This window comes from Berghia stephanieae, chromosome 7 (assembly GCF_034508935.2).
Source record: "Berghia stephanieae isolate SIO BIC M18660-M18661 chromosome 7, UCSD_Bste_1.3, whole genome shotgun sequence".
Lineage (NCBI taxonomy): Eukaryota > Metazoa > Mollusca > Gastropoda > Nudibranchia > Aeolidiidae > Berghia > Berghia stephanieae.
This window is the reverse complement of record NC_088366.1, coordinates 30,140,285-30,156,046: the sequence shown is the minus strand read 5'-3', so window position 1 is coordinate 30,156,046 and position 15,762 is coordinate 30,140,285. Positions and strand designations below refer to the sequence as shown.

The following is a 15,762-nucleotide window of genomic DNA, read 5'->3' as shown; positions in this document are numbered from 1 at the left end:
AAGAATGAGGTAGATGACACAGAAGAGCCAGATCAATCGGAAACTGAGGCTGAAGTTGTCGGTGTGCAGAAACATGAAGCAACTGATCCAGATGAAGATGGCCTGGTCTTCGACCTTTCAGCTGACTATGAAGAAGTATTTGGATCAAATCCTGAGTTTGACAGTTGGGATGAATTTAGTTCAACCCTTGAAGACTTCTCAAAGAAGACGGGATTTTGTAAGTTAGAAAAAGATATATGCATGACAATGATTACAATTATAACAAGTTTTACAAATAAAAAGTCATTATTACGATTACGAGTAAAATGCATTATTATTCTCCTCTAAAGACTGTTATTTTTCAGATCTCCCAATATTGATAGCAATGATAATTATAAATGGTTAGTATTATGAATGAAAAGACTTTTGGCAATAATCAGATAAAATTGTCCTCATGAGGATAAATTACATCACTGTCCTAAATATGAATAAGGATGAAGAAAAAAGTCATCAAATGGTGTTGACAATAATTTGGAATGGTAGTAGTCTATATGTTTGTCCAGCAAACGAGGATATTGGAGTAGAAGCAGGAACGTTGAGAAGGTAGATGTTAAACTTTGCAAGACGATGCACATAGTGTCAGGAAGGCTGGCAACAACGCCTAGAGAATGGGGCCTGATAATGGCAGCAATCCAGCCCCCTGATGTCCGGAGGGAGACGATTACGAAGAGCTGTCTTAATAAGATCAAAGAGAGAGGGAAATGGGGATACCCCTCTCAAGCACATAATGGACGGTGCCCCTGTTTTGAACTGAAATAAGTTCTGGCAACCCTTGTAGGCAGATTCCCTGACTACGGACAGAGATGCATATACGAGATGGAAGTCGGTTTGGACGAATTCAATCCCTCGAGGTGACATTTACTCCTCGAAACTAGGTCAGAAGATGGCAGGCTTCTTCACCAGTAAGAGGAGACACTGGGTGGTAGCGAATCGGCTTCGGTCGAGAACCTGCCTAACGGCAAAATTGCTTCAACAGTGGGGACTTGCCACTGGTCCAACATGTACCCAATGTGGGAAAGAACCCGACACCGCTGTGTTGTGACGAAGCTCAAGTGCGGTAAGGAATTTGCAGATTGGGTCGATCTTCATAACATAGTAGTGTGAGCACCATTAGAAGCTGCTGCCACGTGTTTCTTAATGCTGATAAATGAAAAGAATGAAGACGTGCAAGAAGGAAAAAGGGAATAAAAATACCACGATGACATGGGGCCAAACCCAGGTTGGTGGTCGGATAGTTCATTGCAAGTGTGTTCACTCACTCTCTCAGCCAAGTGGTTGATGTTGTATTCCCTGTGATTGTGATATTTTTATTCTTTGTTTTCATCTGGCACTTCTCTATTTCTTTTATTTCTCAATCCATAATGTTTCTGAACTTGTTTCTTAACAGTTTTTATTTCCAAATGGATTTGCATGACTAAAGAGGGTGGGGATTGTCATAGAGATATTCATGTATATACATTGTAAGTTGAGGATTTCTGATTGATTTTTAAAGCCAACGACAGCATGCTTTAGTGCAGCCTTTATGTGGAAAAATAACAGGGGTCAACATTATCACAAGTGCTGTAGAAAAATAGAAGAGAGAAAATAATAATAAAACTTGAAAAGCGTTGCCACCTTTGTTTCAATATGTCTGTATTAAACAGTTTGGTTTGATAATTTTTATTTATTGATTTTGAGGTCCACACCACAGAGAATGAGGAATGGCTTTGAGATAGCCTCAAAACCAATTTCAAAATGAAAATCAAAAGGTGTAGATTTTTTAATTATTCAGAAAATTGATGCCATAAAAATGCATTTTCAACTTAAATGTAGATTATTATTTTATTTCAATATTCTGATGCAAGTTGTAATATTTGCATTTTATGAGATTTATAGCAAATTAAAAAAAAAATCTTGGTTAAACTCAACAGCAACCTTATTATTATTAACTTATTACATTAGGCCAACCATTATATCTGCTGAATCTTATTACCACGTTTTCTTGTTGCTGCCTCATTGTAATTGTACTTAGCATTCTTTTACTTTTACTTTTTCTGCTCCCAATATGTGGAACTCCTTATCAGAAACCAAACCCTTGACTCATTCAAAACGTATTTATCAAAACTGATCTTTTTTCACAATCGGTATAGTTAGTTTTAAAACTTTGTGTTTTTTCTCCACAGTTTACAAACCTCGCTCAGCATGCACTGTGGAGTATTTAAATGAGAAAAGAGTTCATGCTCCTATTCCTGACAGATTCGTTTATGCCAAAGTCAAAATGATTTGTCTTCATTTCGGAGATCCACCAAAATCAGATAATGGTCATACTCCAAGAAAAGGGTGAGATTACTGCCATTAAATTTTTTTAGTTTTCATATTTTTTATTTAATAAGTTAAAGCAAATGACTTAGTGGTTAATTTTGGCCCATTGTCTTAAAACTTTGTTTGGTGTTTTTCCCTTTTGTTTTTAGACCAAAATATAATTGGCTATATATAGCACAATTTCACAGGTTTACTAGAATTTACGATTTACACCCCCAGCAGGCCATATATAGAGACTTACCATATACAGATTGTTATGTTATACATGGTATAGATAGATTGAAGTTGACGTCACTCGTGACTTCGTTATTGATTTTGCCATCCGCGTTTATGAGTATTTCTCACTAAACTGTATTAACCAGACTATAAAAGTTCATGGTTACACATAGTTTTGTGTGTTGGTCCATTATACTTCCGGATGGCAATGTTGTGAGCTTCTTAGCCAAGCGCATTCTATCTATAGAGACAGAGATTTTTTGGGGCTGCAACAATTCATTGTCACCTTTTGGATAGGGCACTAATCTGTCAAGAAGTCTTTTTGGCTAGATCTATCAAAACCAATCATTAAATTATTGTTGGGATACAGAAAGGCCAGAATGAAACTTCTGACTCAACCAGAAACTGAAAAACTTGTATCCTTGCATTTGAGTTCAATGCTCTACCAAATGTGCTGTCAGGACCTCTTCAGTTTTCCTTTTGCCAATTTAAAAGTCTACCTATCAGACCATTTAATGTACATCCTCATACGGTTTATTTATTTTTAATGCTACAAGATGATATATAAAATATATATACTAAAAATGAGTAAGAAACAATGAATTAAATGTTTCTTTCTTTCTTTCTTTCTTTTATATTCTTTTCTTTTTCTTTAATTTTTTATTTTTCTTCTTCTCTTTTTTGGTTCAAAATATTTCAGGTTTAACTATGTTGGCAAAGGTTGTGAAGCATTCCTCCAAGTGTCATTCAACAAAGGAGCTCTGAAAGTGGGTAAAGTGAATGTCATCCATAAAAACCACTTACCACGCAGTGAGGATGATGACACTCCTCTAAGGTATGTTTTATTAATTGATTTCAACTTTTACAGGAGTCATTGATTATTGTATAAAAATATTGCAAAAGTAATTGTTTTTAAATGATGTGATTCTTAATGTCTAGATTTTAAAAATCCTGTTTAAAACCAATTGTGCTGCAAAATGTACTGACTTTATATTCAGCAGTGATGCCAAAACTCCGGATTCACCGGAAAAAAATTCAGTCTGGAGCAAAAAATTCCGGATTACAGGCAACTTTTGTCAAATTCCAATAAGGTCATATTGCTCCAAGAGTGCTCCTTACACCTCTACCACAACATCATCACTGTCACTACTACAACCACAACAACCACATCATCACTACTAATACTGTACTACTACAACCAGCACCACCACATCATCATCACTACTACTACTGCTGCAACAACCACTATAACATCATCATCATCATCATCATCATCACTATTATTACTTTTACAGTCACCACAACCACATCATCACAATTATAACCACCACCACTACAACAGCCTCATTACCAATACTATTACAGCTACCACCACCAAATCATCATCACTACAAAGACTACTACAACACCACCACTGCCTCATCATCACTATAACTACTACAACCACCGTCTCACATCGTCACTACCACTACTACTACAACCACCATTACCACATCATCAAACCACCACCGCTACTACTTCAACCACAACCACATCGTTATCACTACCACTACTACTAAAATTACCACATCTCTACTAAAACAAATCCAGCCACTATCACCACCACATCATCATCGTTACCACTACTTCTACAACCACTATCACCACATCATCATCACTGCCACAACGGCTACAACTACCACCACCACCACATCATCACTATCACTACAACTATAACCACCACCTCCTCCACATCATCATCGCTAACGCTACTATTACAACCACCCTACCATATCATCATCACTACCACCGTCACTATCACCACATCATCATCACTACCAATTCGACTACAACCTCCACCACATCAACATCATTAGCATTACTACTAGAACCACCACCACCACATAATTATCACTACCACTACTACTATAATCACCATCACTACCAGTACAACTACAACCACTACCCATGTATCATTATCACTGAGTGGGGTTCCTTACCTCCGATTGTGGGCAGGGAGGCACTTACTGTGTCTTCTACCCACCTATATCTGTATTCCAACATGCTTTCTATCTTTGTCTTGGAATGAGATTACTTGGTTTTGTCCAGAACCTGGCTGGGAAGGAAACAGTCAAATGTTTAGAGTTTTGGGAGATGATATTTTTTTCCTTGCAAATCGTATCTCTGTTTTGCACTGTATTATGTTTTGTTTACATGTTATATATGATTTGAGTAAACATTTGAGTGTATTCCTCTTAGTAGGGAGCTGTGCTTGTGTCTGGATGAAACTTTTAGGTGATCTCAAGCTAAGTACTTTGATAATGTGCTCTTGGAATCTACATCTGTTTCCTATTTGAACCAATTCCCCTTTATCTTACCTGTTCTTGGATGCTTTAATTGTAATTCTAGAACTTTTTACTATCCCATTTTCTTCCTTTTTACTGGCGCTGATATGACCTTAATGTTTTGCAAGCGCAAAAAACCCTGTAAAAACTCTGTAAAACCCTTAAAAACATAAACAAACATATCATTATCACTGTCACCACTACCACAACCACAGCATTAGGTTATGGAGCTTTACTTCATTTAAAATAAAGGGACTTTGGATGGTATTTGGCATTGTTTATTTATCATATAGTACTCATCAGCTATCAATTTAGAATAATAGGAAATATAAACACAATGCCAAGTACCATCCGAATTCCCGTTTCTTGTATGCGGAATTCCTCTTTCGGCATTGTAATTCCTCCGAGTGGTGTCTGAAATTCCTGTGAGCCAAATTTTAAGTTGGCATCTCTGTATTCAGGGATGTAAATCTTTCAGACTTTCAGAATTATTTTGAATTCATATTATTTTAATTTAGTAGAATAAATAAAGAATCAAAATAGAATAAAAACAGATAAAAGTAATAAAATAATATATTTTAACAAAAAACTTCTGATTAAATACTACACTAAAATGGTGCATATAGGCTCAGGCATGGCGAGCACTCCCTATATACACGGAAACACTCCACTTGCTGTTTGGAATGGAACAATTTCTAACTCTCCCATTCTTTTGCTCTCCAGAATGTTTAGGAACTTTACCTTTACAGAGGATCTAGACATCTTGATAGCTAGAGAAGTTCTAAGGAATAATCCATTTGAGTTGGCCAATGGAGAGAAGCGGTGGATCCAGGCAGTGGACATATTGAAGGGAGAAGATACAAGACTCCTCAATCTCACACCAAGACTTATTAAAAAACGTATCAGATTTCTCATAGACAAATTTGTTGCCCTTAGTCACGGAAGGTAACTTTTGATTTAATACCAATACTATTATCCCACCAAAAAATGTTCAGTTCAATTCATCGATGGGCTTGCTAGTAAAAGAAATTAAAACATTTTTTTTTTGGTGGACATCTGAATTTTTCTTCCAGATTCATATTTTAAGTCACAAGAGGAGAATTGATGAAAATATTTCTGTTTTACTCACAAATATATTGTATACAGATTTTGGATTTGAAAACATATAGCCCAATATTTAACTTACTTATGCTTCATCACCCGTCCCATTTCCTTTTATCGTGGGCTGCTCACTTTAGTTATCGCCATGCCCATTACATATCTATCTAGAGGTCTATTCACCCAGCTTTATGGCCAGGTTATCCTTTTTGTTTTACATATTCCAAAGAAAGGCTTGATGTCTAATGTTTGTGTGGGGTTATCCAGATGGTTTGTTTAATCAACTTCTGTTTTCATCTCACTATTTCATTGCCAATTGGTTATTGATGAGTTTTCTCCAGAGCTTTGTAAGGCTGTTTTTTTCTGGTCTTTTATGTGAGATTTTCCTGCAAAAATTATTTATAAATATTTTCATTTTACTTATTGCGGTTTTTGTTCTTTAGGATTTTGCACTCTGTGTAATGCTTTTACATTATTTTAGTTTTTAGTCTCGTTTGTTCCTCTTGACTGTATTTTGAGTTCTAGACATTATAATGCAAAAAAACTCACCCCAGCTTATTTTCTTTGGGAATAACAAGAGAAACTATTCTGATGGTTTCCTATGACAGTTTCTATTGAAATAAAAGAAACCAGTCTTGTGAGACACTCATCATGCATTTTTATGTATTTTACAATGTGTTGACGTTAGGCAATAAATAGATATTTCTATTTTGAATTTTGAATATTCAATGATTTTCAAATTTCATACTCCTGAAGTAAATGTGACCCCGTCTCTCAAAATGGTATTGTATGGGAAGGGATACAGCTAAGAAAATTAAGTGTAAACTTAGTATGATCAGATTAAGGAAATTGAACTGTTTTGAAGTGTGAGACATAAAACCCTCACCTCAGTTAAAATATTTATATAAGTCAAATTTATTATTTTAAGCTTAAGAATTAAATTCTAATTCTAAGTATCAGGTTCCCCCCCTGATATAATACCATTTTCAAATTGTTGGTCACAAATGTTTGCAATATGCTTACTTTTTTAAACAAATTTAATTAAAAAACTAATATTTAATTAATTAATTTATTTGTTTATTCAGAATGCCCACAGCAGAAGATGAGATGGGAAATATTTTGTACGAATTGAATAGAGCTAAAAGAGAAAGATTGGATAATCCTCCTGGAAGAGGCAGAAAACGCAAGAATGCTCAGAGTGTGAAGTTCTCTCCCATTACTACAGACAATGGTGACTTTGATTATGAAGAAAGTGGAGCTGAGGAAGAGCCTCAAATAGGTGAGAAATGATTTATAGATTTTTTAAGGATTTAACTGTAATACAGCGCAATTTCCACTAAATGTGCTCAAATTGGTTTACAAGGGGTCTCAAGCCATGAGCTACACTTAACAGATAAGATGAGACATGATGTTTTTAAGGGACTGTTATTATTTTATCCGACAGACAGACAATACTGTTTATTGCCAGGTCCTCATTTTACACCCAAGTATGGTGAATGAAAGTGAGTAAAGATACTTTTCCCAGCTTTGTACCTTCAACAGCGGGATTGGAACCATGAGGATTTTACAGGTCTGAAGGTGGAATCATTCTTTACGAGAATAGAGAACAGCTGCTTCACATGTTTACTATCCTATCTTTCAATTCTTGATAATGGGTCATTTCACCATGGAGAGAAAAATAAATTGAGTAAATGTGACTCATATCGAAGGGGACAACACAAAACAAACGTTTCACATAAGGCCAGAGGCCAAAACATCATTTGTCTTGTGTTGTCTCCATTTGTTATGAGTCACATTTACTCACTTTATTTTTCTCCCCATCTTAATTAGCTCATTACGGCACTCCAGGGTGTCCAGCGAGGTCGGATAAGTGGGATAAAGTCGGATTTTTTACCTTAAGGTCGGATTGGTAGGAAAAAGTCGGATAATTGCATCCCAGGTCGGATTTTTTTGCCGTGTCAAGCATTTTCCTCAAAACCACAAAATCACCATTATGTCTTATGTCATATTTTGACACCTGTGCTCAGTCTCTTGAAATTGGTGACGGTCCCGTTTTTATGACGTCGGGCCAGACAGAATGGCACCAGATGTCACAATTGATACAGAAGACCAGTGGTGTTCTTTGATTAGCTGGTTGATGGTTGAAGGGGAAGGGAGGGACAAATGGGTCTGGATTTTTTTCTCCGTTGTAGGTACCTATTGCCTTTTTAATACCCCCTCTCTCTCTCTCTCTCTTTCTCTCTCTCTCTCTCTCTCTCTCTCTCTCTCTCTCTCTCTCTCTCTCTCTCTCTCTCTCTCTTATAATCATCTGGTTATACAGAGATAATAATATATTATTAAAATAAAGCAATGGTGATTGGCTTAATTTACTCTTTCTTTTTACCTTTGGGCTATGGCTTTAATTTGAGAGATTATTGATTATTGATTATTTAAGCTGAATAACCACTATGTTTCGGTAACAAAGATGTTGTAGTATGCTTTATGAAGTAAAAATCAAAACAAAACAACACTTTCTGGTCTTTTATTTGAATAGCATTGTAGGCCTTTTACATATGGAAAGGACAATTCATTACATGTTTTCAAATAGTAAATTTATGTCTAATAATAAGAATGGATTTATACTACTTATAGTAATATATTAAATAATACTAATACAAAACTATGTTCCTGTTATTTTTACACTTTGCTTGTGTTTGATCTATAGACGGAGACATTTTCCTCCTTTTTGACAAATTGCTATTATCATCACTGAATAAAAAACACTCACCAAAACCACTACATCAACATATCTACCACCACTACTATTACAACCACCACCACCACATCATCATCCCTACCACCGCCACTACTACTACAAATAACACCACATCATCCCTACCACCACTACTACTACAACTACCACCACATCATCATTGCTACTACAACCACCACCACACAATAATCTCTAAGACCACCACTACTACAACCACCACCACATCATCAACCCTACTACAACCACCACCATAGCATCATCCCTACCACCACTACTACTACAACCACCATCAAATCATCATCTCTAAGACCACATAACTACTACAATCACCACCACATCATCATCCCTACCACCACTACCACATCATCCCTACCACCACTCGCGGGTGGTTGGATGGGAGCATCACCCTTGAATCATATACCTATGATGTTCGCATGGGTGTACAATCCGATAGTGATGTCGTTTCTTCTTCTCTTTACTAGCCTATCCTGCTTCTTTGGTTTGTGATTGTATTTTTGACAGGGGATATTTTTTTTCCTGTAAATCCTCTGCCTGTTTGTTCTTGGTTATTTATAATTTAGCTTATGATATCTTTAGGTTATGCTTTTGATTGACATTTGTACTATTTTTGTTAGATTGCTTGTTTTTTTGTTTCAGCGGTCTCTCATATAACCTCAATTGTGTTGGAAGAGACCTAAAGCAACAAACAAACAAACAAACCTACCACCACTCCTACTACAACCACCACCACACCATCATCACTAGCACCACTACTACTACAAATAACACCACATCATCCCTACCACCACTACTACTACAACCACCACCACATCATAAACCCTACTACCACTACTACAACCACCATCGCATCATCATCCCTACCACCACTACTACTACAACAACCACCACATCATCATTCCTACCACAGCTACTACAACAACCACCACACAATCATCCATACGACCACTACTACTACTACAATCACTACTACCACATCATCCCTATCACCACTACTACTACAACCATCACATCATCATCCCTACTACAACCACCAAATGTTTAAATTACACTTTCAACTTTTGAAATTCCACCGAGTAGTGTCAGAAATTGCTGCAAGACAAATTTTGGATCGCATCTCAGTAAATTTGAGTGAAATTCAAATGTATAGGTTATGGTCGCATGGATGGGTCATGATCTTCACGATGAAAAATTTCCTCCTTTTTTGTGACCAGTCATTTTCACCCCTGCTTTTAAATTGCTTGGTAGGATTTTTTGGGGGGAGGTAGGATTTTTAAGTCTGATAATCTGCTGGACACCCTGCTATAGCTTTTAGTTTTACATCTCACCATAGGTAAGTTTGGTTGAGCTAATGGTTGCATGCAAAATAAATGAAACAAGGAGGAGAGAGTATTAAAAAGAAATAGAGTGTGTATAATAAATGAATGACATAAATGAAATGTTTAAAAAAAAAAGACCAACTAGATAGCATTTAAAACACTTAATTGGGCAATATTTTACCACTCAGACAAATTATACACACATCACATTTATTTGAGTAATCGCTTCAAAACTCTTGTCGACTGTTGAGATCATAACCCTAAATTTACATTAAGCTGGAAAATTTACATATAGATACTCTGACAATTAGAGGGGTAAATTTCTGGGACCTTTTTAAAAAAAATGTTAGCCTGAGTTGGATTCATTGCCAATATATTCATTTAAACGAAAGGAGTTACTATTTTTTTAAGTGTCAAATTCCCCCCCCCCCTGCATATTATGATAAAAAGGACTAGTTTTGAATTGAAATGAGTGTAAGAGCTTCAAAAATATAAGGAGTGAAATAATGCTGAACATTTTAGCCCAAGACCCTTAATTTCCAAAATAAAAAATAAAAAAAACGAAGAAAAAATGAAACAGTGATATCTTACTCAGAATCCATAAAGATAGAAGTAAAGCTCTATTTAAATTATTCGTTTTAATAATTTTTGACTTGGCTGAAGAAAAGTTTTAAGCCTAAAATATTCCATGTTATGTATTTTGTTCTTTTTTTAAGCTGCCATGCCCATTTTTGTTCAATATTTTTTACTTTATTTTATAGTTCATAACTTCAAGCAGCTTTGCATTGCATTGATATAGAATTTGAGGCGCTATTAATTTATATTTTTCTTTCTAGGTACACGAGGCCGGAAAAGGAAGAGAAGTACGTCGCCTCAACCTAAACCATCCTCAAGCCATGAACTAAGTGCATTTATTTCATATCTTAAAAGGAAAGATGAGGAGGACAGGAAGATACGATTACAGGAATTGGAGTTGACCAAGGAGGAGTTGACGTTTCGAAAGAGAGAAATGGATTTTCAGAAACAGAGATTTGAGTTTGAAAAATATGAGAGAAAAGCTCATTTGGACTTGTTGAAAGCACAATTGGCAGTTTTGGAAAGGAATCAAGTAACCCTCAAACAGGAAGTGGTGACAAAAGAACGAGAACAACCTGTAGAATATACAATTGTGCTGGATAATAATCAGCACACTGTTGTGCAATAAATTGATGTTTTATTTTCTTTTAAAAAATGTGTTTTTCTAATGTTTGGAAGTGCTATTTAACCTTTTACAGATGGGGTTTTGGTTTTGCTCTATTCTGATATTATAGTCTCGCTTTCATTACGAGTGCAAACATGATATGTGGTGGTTACTGCTCTCTCTGTAAAAATGATAAAGCGTGCAGTTATCATCAGATAGATAATGAGAGAAAGTATGCAGATTGACCTACTATAACAAAAAAGTTTGGAGAACTATAAATTAATGGGCCCAAGTGCAGAGCTACAGAAGCGTATTTAATCTTGAGTTCAACATGAATGTAGAGCAAATCTTTTCAATTGTCCATTCATGTGAATGCAAGGGTTAATGGAATTACATGTGGAGAAAGGTAAATTCTGGCAGACAGCCATTTATTGAGGCGTTTGAAGTGTTATTTAATATTCCTGAGACCAATACACATGTATATTATATCTCTCAGAGAACTTAACATTTTTAAAGCTTTCAATAGGGCAAGATCGAATTATAGTTTGTAAGAAATTTACAATTGAAATTTGAATTGCTTTTAATATCATGGGTACAGTACCTACAGTCTCTTGCAGACATATTTACTTTGTAAAGCAATATTTTAAATTTCATATCTTCCACTTTGGGAAGAAGTTCACTTGGGCTGTCTTCAACTTCTATCCCTCTATATCTGTTTTTCTCTTTCCATGTTACTCTCTATTTTTGTTCAGGATTGAGATTGCTCTTATTTTTCTTGGTCCTGGTGGGGATTCTGAGCCAAGAGGGAAGCAGCCAAATGTATATAGTTGTTTTTTGAGAGATTACAATTTTTCCATTGTAAATCACCCCACTGTTATATACTTTGTATTTATAGTTTTTAATCTATTGTATGTACTTTGTAAGCATTTGAGTGTATCCTTCATAGGGAGATCATTTGCTTCGGCTTGTGCCTGAATGGGACTTTTAGGTAATATCAAAACAGGCACAGTGATAGATTGCTAATGGATCCTGTTTTCCCTCTTTGAACCAGTCCCCTTTGTCATACTTTTTTTTGGTCCTTCATCTTCAGATCTACGACTTTTTCACTGCCATCTTTTTTTTTTGATTGATGCTGAAATGACATGAAAGTGCCGCTAGCATTGCAAAAGCCCCCTAAAATCTAAACAAACAACAAATCTGGGTACTGTATTCTGCCAGATTTAGCACCTTCCCCAATAACACAGATTACTACCAGTTGAAAAAGGCATCTTCATTTGAATTGTTAGAGGACTGAGCTAACAAGGAAATGGGTGTTTAAGGAATCAAGAGTATTTTTTTTTTCTTTTCTGATTTGTCTTTTTGTCCAGCAATGATTGGAAAGCAATGTCTAACAGACTTTTAGGTGACATCAAACTAAGCAGCCACTCTATGCTAGTACTCGTGCAGTGCATTAAGGAACAGTATGGAGAAAATGAGAAAGAGGGAGAAGAGCTCTTTTGAGTGAATGGCAACTCAAATAAAAAACATGTTTTTCCTTACTCCTGGCACTAGAGAACAACAGCTTGGCATTAAATTATATTCTCATTAATCCTCTACCAGCTGACTGTCTCACAAACTCATTCTACTTACTGCCCATAAAGCCTATTGGAATGTTGTATGTTGGGCAACCAAGAAGGACCTCCACCTTCCTCTGTCCGTGGCCGTCATCTTTAGGGAGCTCAATATCTCTCCTTCCACTGTTCTCCTCCAAGTTTCCCCTGGCCTTCTACTTCTACTTCTTCTCTTTCCTTCTGGTTTCAAGAAAATAATTCAATCCCCAATTATTTATCCATCTAGCTGTAACTGAAGGCCTAACAATAACAGAAATGCGACTCAGGTTTCACCGAAGCATCGCTGTATTTTATTTTTTAAAATAGAGATATATTGTCAGTGTCAGGCTATGATGAAATAGAACGGTGCTTGTAAAGTGTTCAGTTCAAATGATATCAATCTGTCAATGTTGGGGTGTTATTGTATTGTTTTGTTTTGTTGGACAATTTCATTCCTGAAGCTAACATGATACTGTGACAAAAGAAACATTTTGTTGTTGTTATTTGTATTTTTATTTATCGGGGATGCCAACTGATTTTTGAAGAAAAAAAAAATAACAACCCTGAGAATAAGTGGAGAATCATATCTCACCTCAAATAAACCTTGTAAATTTTTAAAATGAGGAAACAAAAAGCATCTCTATTACCTCTCTCCTTTCCTGAAAAAAAAAAGAACCCTAGGAAAAAACTGGAGATGTGGCATCTGATTTGTTCACTTTTATATTTCAAATTGCGTTGTGGTTTTGATTTGTGTCACTCACCTTCTGACCTATAGGTACCTGGGTCAAGTCATTGCCTTTGTAACAAAAAAAAGAAAATCGTCATAAAACAAGACAAAGATCACGGAAAAAGTTAATTGTGAGCTGAAATCAATAGCTCTGCCAATGAAATCATTTATTTCCTTGAGTGCCTCTACTTCTAACAACAATTCACTTGCATTTGGTGATCGTCGTCATCTTTTGTCTGGGTGGGGTCTTTGACCTTCCATGGTGGGCAGGAGGTCATGCTGTGTCTTCTATTCCCTCTATCCGTTTTCTGAGTTGCTTTCTGTCTTTGTTTTGGAATGGATGAAAACATGTTTGTAAACATTTTAATTTATTCCTCTTAGCAGGGACATGTGCTTTGTGTCTGGATGAGACTTTTAGGTGATCTCAGACCCCATGTCCACCAAAACAATCCAACCGAGTAAAACTGGGTGGGGGTCCCGACCTCCTGTAGTGGGCAGGGAGGTACATACTGTGTCTTCTGTCCCCGATATCTGTTTTCCAACTTCCTTTCTGTCTTTGTCTTGGAATGAGATTAGTTGGTTTTGTCATGGCCCTGGCTGGGACTGGGAGGGAAACAGTCAAATGTATCGTTAGTTTTGGGAGATGATATTTTTTTCCTTGTAAATCATATTCTCTTATACACTGTATTATTTTCCCTTTTACATATGTATGATTTGTAAACAATTGAGTGTGTTCCTCTTGGTGGGGATCCCTACCTCCACAGTGGGCAGGGAGGTACTTACCGTGTCTTCTATCCCCTTTAGGCTGTTTTCCAACATGCTTTGTGTCTTTGTCTTGGTATGAGATTGCTTGGTTTTTTCCTGGCCCTGGTCGGATGTCCTGACTGAGAGGGAAACAGTCAAATGTAGAGTTAGTTTTGGGAGATGATATTTTTTTCCTTGTAAATCATCTCTCTGTTATGAACTGTATTATGTTTGTTTACATGTTAATATATATTTGTAAACATTTGAGTGTGTTCCTCTTATTGGGGGCCTGTGCTTGTGTCTGGATGAGACTTTTAGGTGATCTCAAACGAAGTACTTTGATAGTTTGCTCTTGGAATCTACATCTGTTTCCTATTTGAACCAATTCCCCTTTGTCTTACCTTTTCTTGGGTGCTTTAATTGTAATTCTAGAACTTTTTACTTTTCCATTTTCTTCCTTTTTACTGGCGCTGATATGACCTTAATGTGTTGCAAGCGCCGTAAAAACCCTTAAAAACAAAAACAAAAAACGAGTGTGTTCCTCTTGGTGGGGACCTGTGCTTGTGTCTGAATGAGACATTTAGTGATCTCACTGAAAGTGTGCTCTTGGAATCTACATCTGTTCCCTATTTGAACCAATTCCCCTTTGTTGCCCTTATTCTTGGATGCTTAAATTGTAATTCTAGAACTTTTTACTGTCCCATTTTCTTCCTTTTTACTGGCGCTGATATGACCTAAAGGTGTTGCAAGCACCGTAAAACCCTTAAAAACCTAAAAACAAATTGAAACGACTAAAAGTATAAGTCATCAGTCTTTCGAAATAAAAAAAGGACCCCATTATTTCCTCTACCTGACTACTAAAAGAAAAACAACCTGTGTCTACTGGCACCGATACGAAACGATACATCTTTAGCCCATTTCCAGCAAGGTGCTGGGAATAGTTCATGCACTATTTGGGTCGGATCGTATGATGAGTCAGCAGCCATTTCCTTAGTCGTGAGATTTATAAAAAACACATTTTTGTGCTTACATCTATAAAATAATGTCAGAATCGAACTCAGCACCTCAAAATTAATCAAACCTATGCGGAACCTATGCGGCGTGTGCTTATGTTAAATGTTTTTTTTACCACATTTCCATTTTATTTGCTATTCATTTTTTTTATTCAGTCAGGTATGACCTTGTGACGCTGTTTTCTTGAAATTTTCCTTCCATCCCTTTTGTTTGTTTTTTATTATCATACGCACTCGTTCATTCATCCTGTTTCTTTGGCTACTACTACTACTACTACTACTACTGTACTTCTGCTAATCGCCCTCCTCTTCAATAATAACAATATTACAATTGTTGTTGTAGTTGTCATTGCTATTACTACTATCACTGCTACTAGTACTATTACTACTGTCACTGCTACTAGTAATAATAATAATAATAATAATAATAATACACATTTAT

The 15,762-nt window shown here is 36.1% G+C and overlaps 1 protein-coding gene across 4 annotated transcripts in view; it reads left to right on the top strand.

Annotated features, from left to right (window-relative positions):
- The window catches only part of LOC144977033 (uncharacterized), a 14,919-nt gene extending 1,596 nt beyond the window's left edge, over window positions 1-13,323 (top strand). For all 4 annotated transcript variants that reach the window (XM_078921748.1, XM_078921749.1, XM_078921750.1 and 1 more), the window contains exons 2-7: window positions 1-217; window positions 2,202-2,358; window positions 3,257-3,391; window positions 5,604-5,825; window positions 7,064-7,257; window positions 10,904-13,323. The exon at window positions 1-217 is cut by the window's left edge and continues 60 nt beyond it. In XM_078921748.1, coding sequence (XP_078777874.1) covers window positions 1-217; window positions 2,202-2,358; window positions 3,257-3,391; window positions 5,604-5,825; window positions 7,064-7,257; window positions 10,904-11,271 — 1,293 coding nt within the window. In that variant the 3' untranslated portion in view covers window positions 11,272-13,323. The remainder of the gene's footprint in view (window positions 218-2,201; window positions 2,359-3,256; window positions 3,392-5,603; window positions 5,826-7,063; window positions 7,258-10,903) is intronic.
- The last annotated feature ends 2,439 nt before the right edge of the window (window positions 13,324-15,762 follow it).